The 16,037-nt window shown below is 34.6% G+C and overlaps 2 protein-coding genes across 3 annotated transcripts; both read left to right on the top strand.

The window, feature by feature from the left end:
• Positions 1–1,536: 1,536 nt before the first annotated feature.
• On the top strand, positions 1,537–4,614 carry c6ast1 (six-cysteine containing astacin protease 1). The gene is made up of 7 exons (NM_001043319.1): positions 1,537–1,602; positions 1,857–1,908; positions 2,018–2,170; positions 2,255–2,372; positions 3,137–3,315; positions 4,302–4,383; positions 4,482–4,614. The coding sequence occupies exons 1-7, from the start codon at positions 1,537–1,539 to the stop codon at positions 4,612–4,614; spliced, it is 783 nt and encodes a 260-aa protein (NP_001036784.1).
• A 3,457-nt stretch (positions 4,615–8,071) lies between these two features.
• npsn (nephrosin) lies at positions 8,072–13,004 on the top strand. 2 transcript variants are annotated; one of them, NM_001077779.2, is given in 9 exon segments: positions 8,072–8,164; positions 8,259–8,292; positions 8,408–8,470; positions 9,197–9,349; positions 9,433–9,550; positions 9,657–9,835; positions 11,020–11,101; positions 11,198–11,319; positions 12,481–13,004. In NM_001077779.2, coding segments are annotated over 9 exon segments (825 nt in total). In that variant the 5' UTR covers positions 8,072–8,095; the 3' UTR covers positions 12,486–13,004.
• The last annotated feature ends 3,033 nt before the right edge of the window (positions 13,005–16,037 follow it).

Raw genomic sequence — 16,037 nt, 5'->3', positions numbered from 1 at the left:
GTCGCTGGTTCAAACCTCGGCTCAGTTGGCGTTTCTGTGTGGAGTTTGCATGTGCTGCCTGCCTTTGCATGGGTTTCCTCCGGGTGCTCCGGTTTCCCCCACAGTCCAAAGACATGCGGTACAGGTGAATTGGGCAGGCTAAATTGTCCGTAGTGTATGAGTATGTGTGTGAATGTGTGTGTGGCTGTTTCCCAGAGATGGGTTGCGGCCGGAAGGGCATCCGCTGAGTAAAAACTTGCTGGATAAGTTGACGGTTCATTCATTAATAAAGGGAATAAGCCGACAAAAAAATGAATGAATGAATGAATAATAACGTCGTAAAATAATATAAAATAAGTGCCTCTACCTAAAGCAAGAACAGTGTTGCTCAAAAGTAGCGGACTTGGCAACATATGCCAACCACGTGATGAGGTTACTCGTCTACATCAAGGTCTACATCTATCACAGGAACGTCTCTTCATCCTCCGGCAGGTGCCGCACTTTTACATCTTTTTAACAGTTGTGGAATAGATTTTCAGCTGGGTTAAATGTATAGACAGGTTGGAATGCTGCCATTCTGCAAAAAAGTACTGCTCAATTTTTTACTCAGTAGATGAAAATATTTTATAAACAGAATAGGCAATAACCTAGCCTAAATATGCATTTAAAAGTTCTGTAGTACAGTTCTACATAGTACAGTTTTGCTTATCACGCTAATATTTTAGGGTGATTTAACCATGACAAAGCATGTTTTTATTTGTAAATTACATTTCATATCTGGATTAATATTTCTTTTACTATTTTTCATCATTCAAATGTTAATATTAAATCCCGGCATTTCTTTAAGTGATATAATTTTTTTAAATGCCAACTGAACCTCAGTTTAAAGGGAAATTTTACTCATAAATATACATTTCCTCATCATTTCCATTGAACTCTCCCTAATGCTTTTGTGATTTGCAGGTTTGTGACCCTGATAGAGCCGCATACATTTGACTAGTCTAGTGTATGTCCTTTTCTTGTTTGGGAATGAATGGGTTAATGCTTATGAGGCTGCTGTTTCAGACAGAACAGAGCATATCTGTACATCTCTGAATCATTAAGTGGTTTCATAAATCGTCTCAGATTGTCTGTAAATTTAAATTTGACAGCAGTGGAATGAAATTTTAATGGGGAGCAGAGCACTTAAAAGACAGAGCAGGAAAATGGGCTCAGTCAGAACTTTTACACCAGTGCAGGTGAGTGTCTTTCCTTTTGATGCCTTTTATTTAACAGGGATGAGATCTAAAGACATGTTTTTAATTGGGTGAATCAGAGAATATATCAGCTTTCATTTCTAAATGCTGGAGAATCTTAATAATAATAACTATTTTAAATAATCTTATAAATACAATTTACAATAATGTTCCAAGTTATGCAATCTCTATAATAATCTTGTTTCTCATTTTTCATGTTGATGCTTTAAATAAGAGTAAAAAAATCTATAGAGAGTCAGTCTTTAATGGAGTCCTTCTGCATATCTGTGTTTGATCTAGAAATCATCGGTGAACCCTCATCATGATGTTCGTGTTGGTCATCTGTTTTCTGCTGAGCTCATTTGAAGCTCAGAGTCGCACTATTGAGGTATGAGGAGATATTTTAATGATATTATGAATATATCAGTAGCAGCCTCTATATTAAACACTTTTTATTTTCAGTCAGTGGTTTCTAATAAGCATGTTTATGTGTATGCAGGATATTCTTGTGAAGAGCGCAGAGGAGACTGGTAAGAAACTCAGCCATATGACTAAGATTCAGTGTTCAGTATAAGTCAGGTAACTTTTATTTTTACTAATGCTTCAATAAACTGTCACGGTTTCTTAGATAACAGCATTGAGCAAGATATTATTTCAGCGTCGGCCTTAATGGAAAGGCCGAGCAACTTTGCAGGTATATCTTTTCATGTCAGCAGAAATAAGTAACATTAGCAAGCATTAACCAGAATTATAAGATCATTGAGTTCCTTCTGGAGTTTCTCTGCATGCTTTCCACCCAACAGGAGAGGAACTGGACGAGCCCTCCATCATGTTCGGAGACATTGCTGTAGGCACACCATTAGATATCACAGCTCCATGCACAGGTCAGAGCTGCAAATGGCCGTTAAGCAGCAATGGAAAAGTCTTTGTGCCCTACATCATCTCTGATGAATACTGTGAGTGGCAGCTCTTACTTCACTCAACACCCTGTAATACATCCTAACTGTTTAGACAGTATTAATATCTGAACTTTTTAACAGCCACCCAGGAGAAGGATGTCATTTTTCAGGGCTTCAGATCTTTGGAGAAGTCGACCTGTGTTCGCTTCAGACCTCGCACAACACAGAGGGACTACATCAATATAGAGCCTAATTCAGGGTAAAAACTGACTTTGCTTTTGTGACACCATTGCTGTTGCTCTTTTTATGTTCACTTTAATTATAAATCAGCGTTTTACTGTAATTCATTACAGTTTTAAATTATGTTTCAAAACTTTTTATTGTTCAGCAAACTGCAAAAGTTCCTTTAAATTAAACTATTGCAAGGTTCTGGTTAAATGTTGAATGCTGAAATGAAATGGTGAATGCTGCAGTCTATGAAAAATATTTAGTATTATAAATGAAATAATTTTAAAAGCTTTTTACTTTGCAAATCTGCATTTTTAAACAAATCTTTTGAACAAATGACTCACTAACACACTCTCTTTCCTTCAGCTTATTCCCTTCTCTATCAGGGGTTGCCAAATTGAACAAATCAATCAATGCAAATACCTTTTCACTTGTCACCACCTACTGGCATAACAATAAAGACAATAAAGACATCATGTTACCAAAAAACTGTTTACTATATTTTGATTACATCATTATAAAAAAAGCAGTTAATTAAACATTTTCACATATTTTGTGCTTCATGGTTGTTGTCTGTTTATTTGTGCTTTTGAGTTGCAATTTGGGACCTTGATCTTTTCCCTGATAACTATTTATGTTAAAAATGCAACTTCCTGCAGTTCAACAAAGTAACGTTAATTGACATTTTTAGCACTTTGTAATAATATATTATATGATAGTAAATAAAGCAGATTATCTAAGTACAGATGAACCTTTTGAAAACTGTATGTGATGTTTGTCCTGTGTGATGCACAGGTGTTACTCTTTTGTGGGTCGTCGCACTGGAGGTCAGACTGTGTCTCTGGACCATGATGGATGCATTAAACTGAACATAGTGCAGCATGAGCTGCTTCACACACTGGGCTTTCATCATGAACACAATCGCAGTGACCGCGACAGTCACGTCCAGATTGTTTATAAAAACATCATTCCTGGTATGTTTCTTTGCCATTTCTTTTGAACACTTCACACACACTTCTCATTGAGCAAAGGGTTTAAATGTAAGTTTTCACAACAATGCATAGAAAAAACAGATTTGGTTCCTCAAAGAGCTTTTCAGAGAAGTGTTTTAAAGAACATTTTTTGAAAGTGTAAAGAATATATATATGCTTTCTTGTCCTCATTTGTAAGTCGTTTTGGATAAAAGCATCTGCTAAATGACTAAATGTTAATATATGTAATTTTTTTAACAACCTTTTGTGTAAAAGTAATATTTCATAGATTTATAAGATTCATGTCTTTCTGTTAAAAGCAGCATTCAGTTTTAAATTTTAAAGCAGATTTAAAGCAGATTTAGCATTTCTACATCACTAAATATTAGGAATGCCCTGATTTTAACCCAAAAAAATTTCAGCCAATTCTAAAACTGATACTGATTGGTCAACTGGTCAGTTGCATACAGTACTAGCTAGATTTATTCTCCACTTTTACTGAACATGGATTAAATCCATTTACATTCAAATTTTCAATATTTAAAAAGGGTTTAATTCAGATGAGATTTTTGCTATTCAATAATTTGTTTAACAACAGTAACTTTTATTTGACATTTATTTCATAAACTTAACTAATAAAACCAGTGCTGCTGCAATTTGTATGTTAAAAATGTTCCTGGTCCAGAAAAGATATTGACTCACTAAAGTGCCGTTGGCTTCTTTATTGCTCAAGATTGTTTAAGCCCAAATAATATGGCTTTGTGCTAGCACGTGATCATGGTAGACACCAGTTGCTTACCCGATGCACATGACATTTTGTACATACTAGACTCTGATATTTTGTGTGACTATGAATGATTTACTTTTAGATAGATGTTGGATTATTAAAAAGATATGCAGCTTATTTTCTCAATGTAATTAATAAACCATATTAATAAAATTAGTTCAATATTGGATTATCCAAAAATTTCTATGCACTGTAATTATAGGTCAGGAGCGCAACTTTGACAAAATCAAGACTAACAACCTGGAGACTGCGTATGACTACAGCTCTGTGATGCACTATGGAAGGCAAGTTTTCTCTGAATAACAAGGAAAATGTTGTAAAGACTAAACAGTTGTGCCTCTGGGTGTTTCTGATATTGAGTTTTGTGTTTGTGTGGTTTCAGGTTTGCTTTCTCTAAGAACAAAGAGGCAACCATCGTCCCTATTCCTGACAGTGGCGTGACTATTGGCCGGGCTAAGAGAATGAGTTCAAATGATATTCTGCGTATTAACAGACTCTACTGCAGCAGTAAATAACACTTTAAAAGCTTCGTCAACACAGAGGGAAAATGCTATCTTCTATGAATAATAATAAGCAAACGCATTTATCTTTTTTACTGTATACATGCTTCTTTTACAGGCGAGATAAAAATAAGTCTCTGTGAAAATACATTTAGGAAAAAAATTACACTTTCATATAAAAAAATGGCATTTTCACATTCATGAAGATGACTTAAGAGGAACTTAACTCTGTTGAAAGTGCATTATATCAAACCTCTGGTGCGTCAAAATGCTCAAATGTTTAAGTAGTTTTATTCAGGTTTTCTAAAGAGATTTGATTGCTTCTTAAGATGAAAACACTGATCATTTAACAATGTTTACAGCCTCTTCATTTTTTTCACAAGCTCAAGCTTATTCTAGTCATGTTTGATTTATTTTTGCAAGCCAAGCAAGAGTTTTACAAGGTCTCTTAGGGATCAAAATTAAATGTGTCCATCATATATAAAATTATCATATCTATTCAGAAGATTATTTTTGTATCTCTATTGAAGATTTGAGCGAAGGGACTGAAATCTCCCAGATTTAATCAAAAATCTCTTAGTTTAAATAAAAAAAATTATGCATTTGGAAGTGGGTAATGGTGAGTAATTGTTGGCAAAATTTAGTATTGAACTGAGCCTTAAATATTCGTTATAATGAAATGGTTTATTGCTTATGCATGTTAGTCCACATTGCATTGATTAGTTAACAAATCTAACTTCTGCTTTGAAAAACATGCAATAAATGCTGTAGAACTGTTGTACTTGCTTAGTTAATTCATCTTTTTTCAATTATTAAGTCATTTCAATTATCAAGTGGGTTGTTGGTTTAGCATGTCGATGTGATGGCATGTTATGAAACATACAAATAAATAAATGAAATTCTTACTCTTCCTCTGTTATATAGTGTGTGCTATTATCACCCAACATTGCAACTGTATTGTACCCCACAACCAGGGATCTCTTAAACCGAAGCGTTTTGCAAGGTCCTCTTGTTTTGAAATGAAGTATGAAATGGTCTGTTAAATTGTGAAATGTGATTGTGTGATGCAAATTGTTCAGAACAGTCTCTAGAATTTACATTTTCAGGTTCATACTGGTGAATATAACAGTCAAACTTTGAATCAACAAGTTCATACAGATACTAGGTTTGTTGTAGTATAGGGGAAAACTGACACAAACCCCAAAAAGAGTTTATATACATGCCATGCAAACTGAACATGTTGCAGCATTTTTTACTGCCAACCTTCTGGTGAAAGAGTCTGTGGTTAAGATATAGAAGATAGCCCAAGATTCCTAAAACTATAGTTTGGTGATTTATTTAAGTGCCTGAGCATGCTACAGCTTAGTGGTTGTTTCAATGTTGATTACACTAGCACATGAATGTGTGCTTAAGTTACTGTTAGCAGCTGAATTGCAAAACCCTTTACTTCATTTTTAAATGTTAATTGGTTGATGCATTGACGTGTTTTGGGATGATTTAACACATTTAAGTTTAAAAAGGAAAATGTAAGTGACGCAGTGGCGCAGTGGGTATAGTGCTTGAGCCTCGGCTGGGTCAGTTGGTGTTTCTGTGTGAAGTTTGCATGTTCTCCCTGCGTTTGCGTGGGTTTCTTAAGGGTGCTCCGGTTTCCCCCACAATCCAAAGACATGCGGTACAGGTGAATTGGGTAGGCTGATTTGTCAGTAGTGTGTGAGTGTGAATGTGTGTGGATGTTTCCCAAGGATGGGTTGCAGCTTTAAGGACATCTGCTGTGTAAAACATGTGCTGGATACGTTGGCGGTTCATTCCGTTGTAGCAACCCCGGATTAATACAGGGACTAAGCCAAAAAGAAAATGAATGAATGAGGGAAATGTATGTATACTATGAGCCTTTTTCATCTGGGGCAGTTGTTATGGTTGGTTAAAATGGTTTGCTGCCTTAACAGTGTTTAACATGTGAAGCACAAAGACTGATTATTGCAGTGAAATATTTATGCTGTGAATGCTCTAAGGGTTTAAATGAGTTTCATCAGATTTGATTATGTGAATTAGTATGAAGTTTGTTTTTTTTTATTAGAAAATAGGGAAGTATATTCATTTTTTATCAGAAATGCTAAATATGCCATTCTGGGTTGTTAGTTTACAGTAGTGAAAAATGCATCAACTACCTGTTTGAGAGTTAGTTTAGTAGCATGCAAATGGAATATATTTAAAAAGAGAGAGAAAAAAAAGGAATAAAATAAGTAATAGTTTTTTTCTGTTGGTTTATGTGCTAATGCCAACCCCTGATCTAGAACCATGTTCTTGCAAGAAATCTTTTGAAATATTTACACAACATTTGGTTAACAGAAAACCAAAGACATAAAGGCTTCCTCTTTATAAATCATGGGTCGTAGTTTTAGCTTAAAAAATAAGGATATGCTGAATTATGGCTGATTGATGGTTGACTCAAGTACAAAAAAATAAATGAATATGGATATTCACTTAAAATAAGATCAGGTAAATATTTAATTCAATTCACCTTTATTTGTATAGCACTTTTACAATGTAAATTGTGTCAAAGCAGCTTCACATAGAAGATTATTGTAAATTGAAACAGCGTAGTTCAGTTTTCGCGTCAAGGAAAAAACTTCACCAATTGGCGAAAGTGAAGAATTAAAAAAACCTCGAGAGAAACGAGGTTTAGTTGGGCATGACCATTTCTCTTATGGCCAAACATCTTGTGCAGACCTAGGAGGCTGGAGAATAGAGTGATCTGGGCTGTTAAAAAACATGTAGCATGTATACTTTTAGCATTTGTTAAAAAATGAAAGCATTTTACAATTTATCATTTATAAATTCATTTAAGTTTATAATAGGTTGTAATATTAGCGACACAGCGGCGCAGTAGGTAGTGCTGTCGCCTCACAGCAAGAAGATTGCCTTGGCTTGGTCAGTAGGCGTTTCTGTGTGGAGTTTACATGTTCTCCCGGCATGGGTTTCCTCCGGGTGCTCCGGTTTCCCCCACAGTCCAAAGACATGCGGTACAGGTGAATTGGGTAGACTAAATTGTCCGTAGTGTATGAGTGTGATTGAGTGTGTATGGATATTTCCCAGAGATGGGTTGCAGCTAGAAGGGCATCCGCTGCATAAAAACATAAGCTGGATAAGTAGCCGGTTCATTCCGCTGTGTCGACCCCAGATTAAAAAAAGGGACTGAGCTAAAAAGAAAATGAATAAATGAATAGGTTGTAATATACCTTAACATAATATATTTTAATATTTAGTTTTTACATATAATTTGGCCTTGAGATTAATTTTGTTAGTAAAATTAATTGCTTTAAAAGTTAATCAATGAATGCATGCATATAAAATATAAATAGTCCAAAAGGCCATTCTAAATCCTAAACCACAAAGATTCATGAAGGCTGGTCACTGCACAGAAAAGGAAGTTACAGAAGCATATAAAACTCTCAGCTCAGATTGACCCAGTTCATTTTTTCAGAAAGCTGTCATCATGTACCTGTTGGTAGTGGTCATCTCTCTTCTGCTGAGCTCTGGTCCTGTTCAGAGCCGTCCTGTTGAGGTGAGAACAGAACAATGGTGTTGAAAAATGGAAATTTGTATTATTAGGATTTTATAAGCAATGGCTTAAATGTGTGTGTAAAATTCTTAAACAGGATTTAATTGAAAAAATGTCCAAGAAGACTGGTGGTAAGATGCAAAAATAAATAAATAAATAAATAAATAAATAAATATATAAATAATAATAATAAATAACTTGTACATTTGTAGGTTTTTATTAATAATTTATACATTTGTATCTCAGGTAACTTCACAAAGAAAGGTAATTTGCTAGTCTCATCTGTAATCGAGACCAGCAAACATGCAGGTAAGTGTTACTACATGAATTTGCTGGCACATCAGTTCAGGCAAATTCTTTTCAGATAATATGTACTATTATCAGAATCATCGAACTGAATTAAAATCACGTTTAAATAGTGCTTTTTAGTTTATTCCGTTTCTAAACAGATTTACTTTGATCTAAAAAAAAAAATACAAATTAATTACACATTGTTCAGCTCATCATTTTATTGTTGATTCAGTTCATTAACAATGAAAAATTAATACATTGGGAACCTAATCCACAAAAACTTTTTTATGTTGCACTGATATAGCCACAAATACAAAACATAAGTCAAATCTTGTACATTTTCTAATGCAAAACTAAATGTTTGATCAGTAATGTGCCAGGCCAAGAACTTTTCTCTGAATTTAGTTTTTTTGAACCCTCAGATTTTCATAGTTGTAATAATAAACCAAACATAAATGGAAATATTATTTATAAATCTCACTTAAAAATATCAGGCAGTTATTTTTATATCATTTTGTTATAAATTCACTATTATAGAAATATAAATAATTTCAATTTAGGTATAAGCAGCTTTACAGGACAGTGCTATTGCGTTTGGATGAAGTAATCCAGCGTTGCTACAGTTGATTTCAATAAATGAATACAACTTAATAATTTTGCTCTAGTCAATGCAGTAAAAGTGATGAATCCAGTAATATTAGCAAGGATAAACCTTTATTTTTATTGTTGACCACTACCATACAGGAGAGAACACAGATGGGCCAGTAATCCTGTTTGGAGACATCGCCTTTCCCAGAGGTTTGCAGAATGCAGATCAATGTACAGCTCGTGGCTGCAAATGGGACAGAAGCAGAGATGGATTAGTCTATGTGCCTTACCAGATATCTAGAGCGTACTGTAAGTGACGATGACACTTATCTTCACATTTTCTCTTTAGCACCTCGTATTCTGCTCAATAGTCGTATATTGTTTCCACACAGCTCCACGGGAAGTAGCAGTGATTGAACAAGGCTTGCAATCCTTTTCGGCGGTTTCCTGCATTCGTTTTGTGCCTCATACTGGAGAGAGGAACTATCTCAACATAAAGTCTGAATCTGGGTAAATATTTGCATTTTCTGTCATTTTCCTGTGTATAACAATATTGTTTTCGTGACGCACAAACATACACGCTGATTTCTGATGTGTGTTTGTGCGTGATCCGCAGCTGCTATTCATATTTAGGGCGGATAGGTGGAGGTCAGGTCGTGTCTCTCCAGCGGCAAGGCTGTGTGTATTTCAGCACCGTCCAGCACGAGCTCCTTCATGCCCTCGGCTTCCACCATGAGCAGAACCGCAGCGACCGAGACAATCACATCCGGATCCTCTATCAGAACATCATACCTGGTATTTCTGTTTAGAAGTCTACTGAAATAAATATGAGGGAAATGGGTAACTTCTTGTGTTAAACAATGTGCTTCTCTGCTGGCAAACTTCTCAAAGTGTTTTATTTTTTTTAAGTAAGTACACACAGATTTCTGAACATATTTTGCTACAAAGGAGTTTTATAAAGTGTTTTACCATACAAAAGAAAACAGCCTATATATATAAGTAATATTAAAAAACTAAATAAAAAAGTTAAAATATTAAATATTAAAGTTAAAATAAAAATATTAAGTAATTATTACAAGAGAAATGCCTACAAATACATTCAAGTATTTTTATGTAGCAAAAATAACACTTCCAATAAGATGCATTTTAGCCACTATTCTATCGATACCAATACCTATCTAAAAGATAGTAAAGACACCCATTATTATACCAGCACTTATTTAATATATACTATTTATTATTGTGACCAGTAACTATAACAGTTTTTTTCCCATTGTCCTATAGAAGGTAATATGATTTAATTATCAACTATACCATTTACACTGTGTTCTGATTATAACTATATACTGTACACTCTCAGAAATAAAGACACAAATGCTGACACTGGTTTTAAAAGGTTTACAAGTGCGTAATTAGTAAGAACAATCACTTAATAGCCTACTAGTATGTAATAAATTAAATCTAGTATCTATTTATTTGGTATGAGTATCTAATAAATAAGTACTAGCATTTCATGATTAAGCACTAATATCGATTAACATTAACATCAACAACTTATAAATGAGCTAGTATCTAATATATAATGAAATTACAGCATATAAAACATCACATGTCACAATCACAAAACAGAGTAGTTAAAACTAAATTTCAATGACAACAAGTAAGTTCCTTTTGAAAAAAAAGCAGTTCCTTTTGAAATGAGTATGGTGTCTATTTAACAGGTACTAGTTACAATCAAATTAGCCAAGGTTTTTAATAGTAAGTACACTTTTTAATGAATATTTGTTTGTTTAAACACTAATACAAACCATAAACACTAGTAGATTGTACCCAGGCACGTAAACATGGCATATTAGATTGGCACATTTATTGCATGTACTCTTAACTTTTTTTTATTGCATGTACTGAAACTTTCATTGTGTAAACAGCATTTTTATATTTAAAATCTATACTCAATACTTTCTTGTGTACTATAACAGCGCAACAGTACAATTTCAACAAACAAAACACCAACAATCTGGGCACCCCCTATGACTATAACTCTGTGATGCAGTATTCAAGGTAAGTATTCTTGTAGTTATAATTATTAATTACTATTATTTGCAAAAAATCTAATAAGCCTTGTCTATCGTTGTTTCTTGATGTGTTTGGCTTTAGGTATGCTTTCTCCATGAACAATCAGCCAACCATGGTTCCCGTTCCTAATGCAAATGTTGTGTTGGGAGAAGCTCAAAGTATGAGCCCCAATGACATCCTGCGCATCAACAGACTATACTGCAGTACGTTCAACATTTCCTACTAACATTTAAAACAATAAAGGCATTTGTGTTTCCTTGCTGAAAACACCACCTTAAATTTGAATGCAGTTCCTGGGTGTTTTATTTAGCCAGGCTGTTTACAAGGATTATTTAAAAGTTGTACCTAAATGTTCTTTCTGGTGAAGCTGCAAGGTAGTCTTGCAGGCTAATCCTAGTGAAGCAGACTGGCGCTTTCTAAAGGGATAGTACACCCAAAAAATCAAAATGTACTAACCTTTTACACACCCTCAAATTTTCTCTTTTTTTTCTGTTGAATAAAAAAGAAGATATTTTGAAGAATGAAACTGGTAGTCAACTGGTAGCCGTCCATAAAAGGAAAAATAAAAAAATACTATAGAAGTCAATAGCTTTGTTTACATCCAAATCAGCAAATTAGACTTAAAGTGCAAAACTGTAACATTGCATACAACATTTGCAAAAAAGAAAACATGATCACTTCCTGATAAACTGGTGCCAAATATCAAAAAAAAAAAAAAAGAATTTACTGCAATATAGCAGAAGCCACACAATTTTTTCTTAGAATAAATTGCTTCCAATGTAGTTGGTCGACTTGTATGTCTAATAATGCTGCCCATTGCTCTCATTTTTGGTATCATGTGACTTTTTTGACCCACATGCTGGAATTTGTTTCCATCATAGTTTATGTGCATTTTGTCCTTTTGCATAATAAGTTTATATTTATAGAAGTGCACATACACATTTAAACACATTTTCAAAACAGAAAAAATAGAAATAGAAAAACACAACGTCAAAAAACAATGAACAATGAACGAAAATGTTCACTTTAATATGAACGATCCCTTTAGGACTGCACCACTAGATGCCAACCAACAACAATAATCAGACACTTTTTTCAGGATTTGTTGGGCCACTGTGTTACTGTCGTCTTCTGCTGCTGTTGGTCACTCTTGTGTTTTAAAAAAAACTGAACATGTTTTGGTGTTTGTTGGGTCTTAGGGTGTCTAAAACATGTCTTACTGTATTCTGGTGATTTTCTGCATTAGTGGCCAATGCAGCATGATCTTGCCTTTACAGTTGGATTTAAAATGATTATAACTCTTATTAATACAACACCATGTCTGTCCTTTCTCATATTCATTGTTTCTTTAATTTTTTTCTCAGATTGAGCAAACTGCTGCCAGGCCGTAAGGAGGACATTTTGTGATGTCAGTTCACAGTTCATCTGTTTTTTTTTTTCTAGCATTCTTTTTTTTAGCATCTTTTTTAGCACATCTTTGTATCTCATGGTTTTACTTAAGTCAAGTGCTACATCCTAAAATCAGACACCTCTCAGTTTCCAACAAATCAGAAAAATTAGCATATAGTCTGAACTCTAAAATTATTTGCTACTAAAATGCAACACTCCAGATTGACTGCTTCTGTGACAGGATTGTTGTAAGCTCTTTCCTTTGATTTTTGTTCATCTTTTTGCAGTTGTAACATGGGTGCATAAATAAAACTGTGCTCTTATGTCTTATTATTATCAGTAGGTCATGGATTAAAAGCACTGTTATGTTCACTGGTATTAAGAATTGTTACTGCACAGTGTTGACTGATACTACAAAACAAATAACTGTAATGTTCTCAGTAAACATTGCAATACCACTATTTTTTATGACATAAAACGAAAGCTTGCATCAATTAAATGACTCTGCAATTTCTTGAGAAATGCACGCACTTTCACTATATATGCTGTACAATTTCAGTGAAACACATTATTACATGAATAACCAAATTACTGAATGAGTAATAATTTATAATTGAGCTGTAAAGATCACCAAAAATCACATATAGTGTAGTTTTCTTTTGTCTTTGAATGGTACATTTTCATATGTGTGAATTGCAACATGGATAAAAGTACACCTATCTCTTCCTAGTTGTCATATAAAAGAACTCAAGAACAGTCTATTGATGCTGACTGGGTGAAATGCGTATAACAAAAAAAAAGAGAAAAAAGTTATTTGGGGTAGACAAATATGGGCTCACAGTAAATGACAAGAAATGCTGATACATTGAACACAATGTGAACTGACTAAAACCACAAATACAGTTTCATACAAAAAAGTGACAAAAATATCTTGTATCCTCCTAGACAATACACGCTTGAGGAGTTATTATTATTATTATTATTATTTGCAAAGCCAAAGCTTTAGATCAGGGGTGTCCAAACTCGGTCCTGGAGGGCCGGTGTCCTGAAGAGTTTAGCTCCAACCCTAATCAAACACACCTGAACCAGCTAATCAAGCTCTTACTCGATATACTAGAAATATCCTGGCAGGTGTTGAGGCAAATTGGATATAAACTCAGCAAGACACTGGACCTTTGGACACTCCTACTTTAGGGAGAGAATTTATTAATATTTAGTGAAATAAAGGTAAATAAATTGAATATTGAATAAATTAAATAAAGTGAATGAATACATTATTTTAGTTAATACACTTGTTGGAATATCTTTCTCTATTCCATGCGTGTTCAATAAGAAAAGGTCAGGAGAGGTTTTTCTTCAATGTCAAAAATCGTAAAAATTTATTGGATACAAATGAATAATTTGATGACAGAGCTCTGGGTTACGTTACCCCAATGCAATACAAGAATTACATTCAAGAGGTTCGCAACTAACATACATTTCCTGACTTCAGCATATAAACACAACTGATCTTAACAGGTGGAGTTTTGGTGTAACGTCACTTGTCAGTCATTGTTCAGTCCTCCATTGGCCGCACCTTCGACATACTTCCTCTTTTTCTACAAATTCTCTGCCCAACAACAAAGTATACATCTTTCTATGTTCTGTGTTCAGTTTTAACACCTCTCTTCAGACAGGAAGTTTCTGCAGAGCTGAATTTAACTTTGGACCCGCATCTATCTACTTCTGCAAAAATGCTAATTAGTATGCACAGCACTCACCCACAACATTAAAAGTTCAGTTAATATATGATATATATCAAACTTAACACATGGAAGGATGAGAGGATACTTAATTAATGAAGTAAATACTCTACTGATTCTGGCTCATCTGCATGTGAAGGCACCATACTGTGACAGAGAAATTCACACCTGTTCTATGCTGAATATTGCACAAGACTGACTGTAGGGAAAAAATCACTTGTGTGTATACCTTGAACCTTTTAAAGATAATACTTCTATTCACACCAGAAGGAACAGAACTTTTGAACATTCTCCACATGTGATATGAGCATTCACTTCAAGAGCTTTTACGATCACAATAATTAAATTAGCATCCACAATGGAGAGTGAAAGGTTATGTTGTCTGTCACTTTAAAATTTCAAGCTATTTTAAGTGAAGTTTATTCATAAACTAATTTCGAGAGGAGCACGTGATTATGATTGAACACGGCTGGTCCTGCATTAGCATGCTTGATCCACCAATCAGGCCATTCCTAACCACTATAAAGAGCCAGGGTTTTCTCACTACAGTCATCTTCGATTTGAAGAATACACTGCTCTGCATCTACTGCTACTGCTACTGCTACTGCTACTGCTACTGCTACTGCTACTGCTACTGCTACTGCTACTGCTACTGCTACTGCTACTGCTACTGCTACTGCTACTGCTACTGCTACTGCTACTGCTACTGCTACTGCTACATCAACTTCTCCAGCTACATCAACTTCTCCAACAACAACAACTTCTCCAGCTACATCAACTTCTCCAACAACAACAACAACAACAACTTCTCCAGCTACATCAACAACAACTTCTCCAGCTACATCAACTTCTCCAACAACAACAACAACAACTTCTCCAACAACAACAACAACAACTTCTCCAGCTACATCAACAACAACTTCTCCAACAACAACTTCTCCAACAACAACAACTTCTCCAGCTACAACTTCTCAACCTTCTACTTCAATTGCCTCACACAATGCAATCTCTGTGTCTTCAACCCAATTCTCCAACAAGATCACAGTAAAAACTCGCTTTGCCTAAACTCTCGATGCCTGCGATCCAAGCTGAACTCTCTTCTAGGGGTGCACCAGCGGTAACATACATGACACTTTTTAAGGGGAAGCCTCACAAACTACAACTAAGATTAAACATCCATCTTTAAAGGATGATTCTAGCGTGAATAGAATGACTCACCTCTCAATCAAGGTTCTAGACAATCCAATCCTTAAAACATCAGTCCACAACTTATGCATACATTGATAAACATCCATGTTAATCCTCCAAACTAGTCGCTGTGGTGCATTCAATAGAGTAGCGTCTCCAATCATAACACTAGTTCTCTGGCAAACAAAATGGCCGCCAGCCTTTTTCTGCAACTTTGATGGACACTCCTTCGAGCCAATAGCTGAAAGGAGAAGCGTCACCATCCAATGAACTCTCAAAAATTTGAGATGGTCCCACCCTCTCTCATGACAAGCTCATGAATGATTATCATTACATTTACACAATTACTACTAAATGGTGACATTAGTTTAAGTTCAGGGTTTGATGTTGGCAGATGATAAATAAATAAATACATAAATATATAAATAAATAATAAAGAAAATAAATAATTATAAAATGTATAAATTAAAAAAAAAAAAAAAAAAAAAAAAAAAAGCCACATCTGATAGCAGTTTAACTTCTAAAAAGTTTACTCTGCTATTGAAAAACATTCAACCCATTAGGCATAGAAGTCCAATCGTAATATGCCCCAGTGACTCATG

The sequence above is a fragment of the Danio rerio genome, chromosome 7 (assembly GCF_049306965.1).
Source record: "Danio rerio strain Tuebingen ecotype United States chromosome 7, GRCz12tu, whole genome shotgun sequence".
NCBI lineage: Eukaryota > Metazoa > Chordata > Actinopteri > Cypriniformes > Danionidae > Danio > Danio rerio.
This window is presented reverse-complemented; position numbering and strand designations above follow the sequence as displayed.

What these genes read in the sequence shown, in the direction of transcription:
- c6ast1 (NM_001043319.1), top strand. Translation starts at nt 1,537, where the DNA reads ATGATGTTCGTGTTGGTCATCTGTTTTCTGCTGAGCTCATTTGAAGCT. An exon ending in CATCATCTCTGATGAATACT is followed by an intron (nt 2,171 to 2,254) that starts GTGAGTGGCAGC and finishes ACTTTTTAACAG; the next exon opens with CCACCCAGGAGAAGGATGTC. An exon ending in TTATAAAAACATCATTCCTG is followed by an intron (nt 3,316 to 4,301) that starts GTATGTTTCTTT and finishes CTGTAATTATAG; the next exon opens with GTCAGGAGCGCAACTTTGAC.
- npsn (NM_205756.3), top strand. Translation starts at nt 8,096, where the DNA reads ATGTACCTGTTGGTAGTGGTCATCTCTCTTCTGCTGAGCTCTGGTCCT. An exon ending in CGAGACCAGCAAACATGCAG is followed by an intron (nt 8,471 to 9,196) that starts GTAAGTGTTACT and finishes ACTACCATACAG; the next exon opens with GAGAGAACACAGATGGGCCA. An exon ending in TCTGTGATGCAGTATTCAAG is followed by an intron (nt 11,102 to 11,197) that starts GTAAGTATTCTT and finishes GTTTGGCTTTAG; the next exon opens with GTATGCTTTCTCCATGAACA.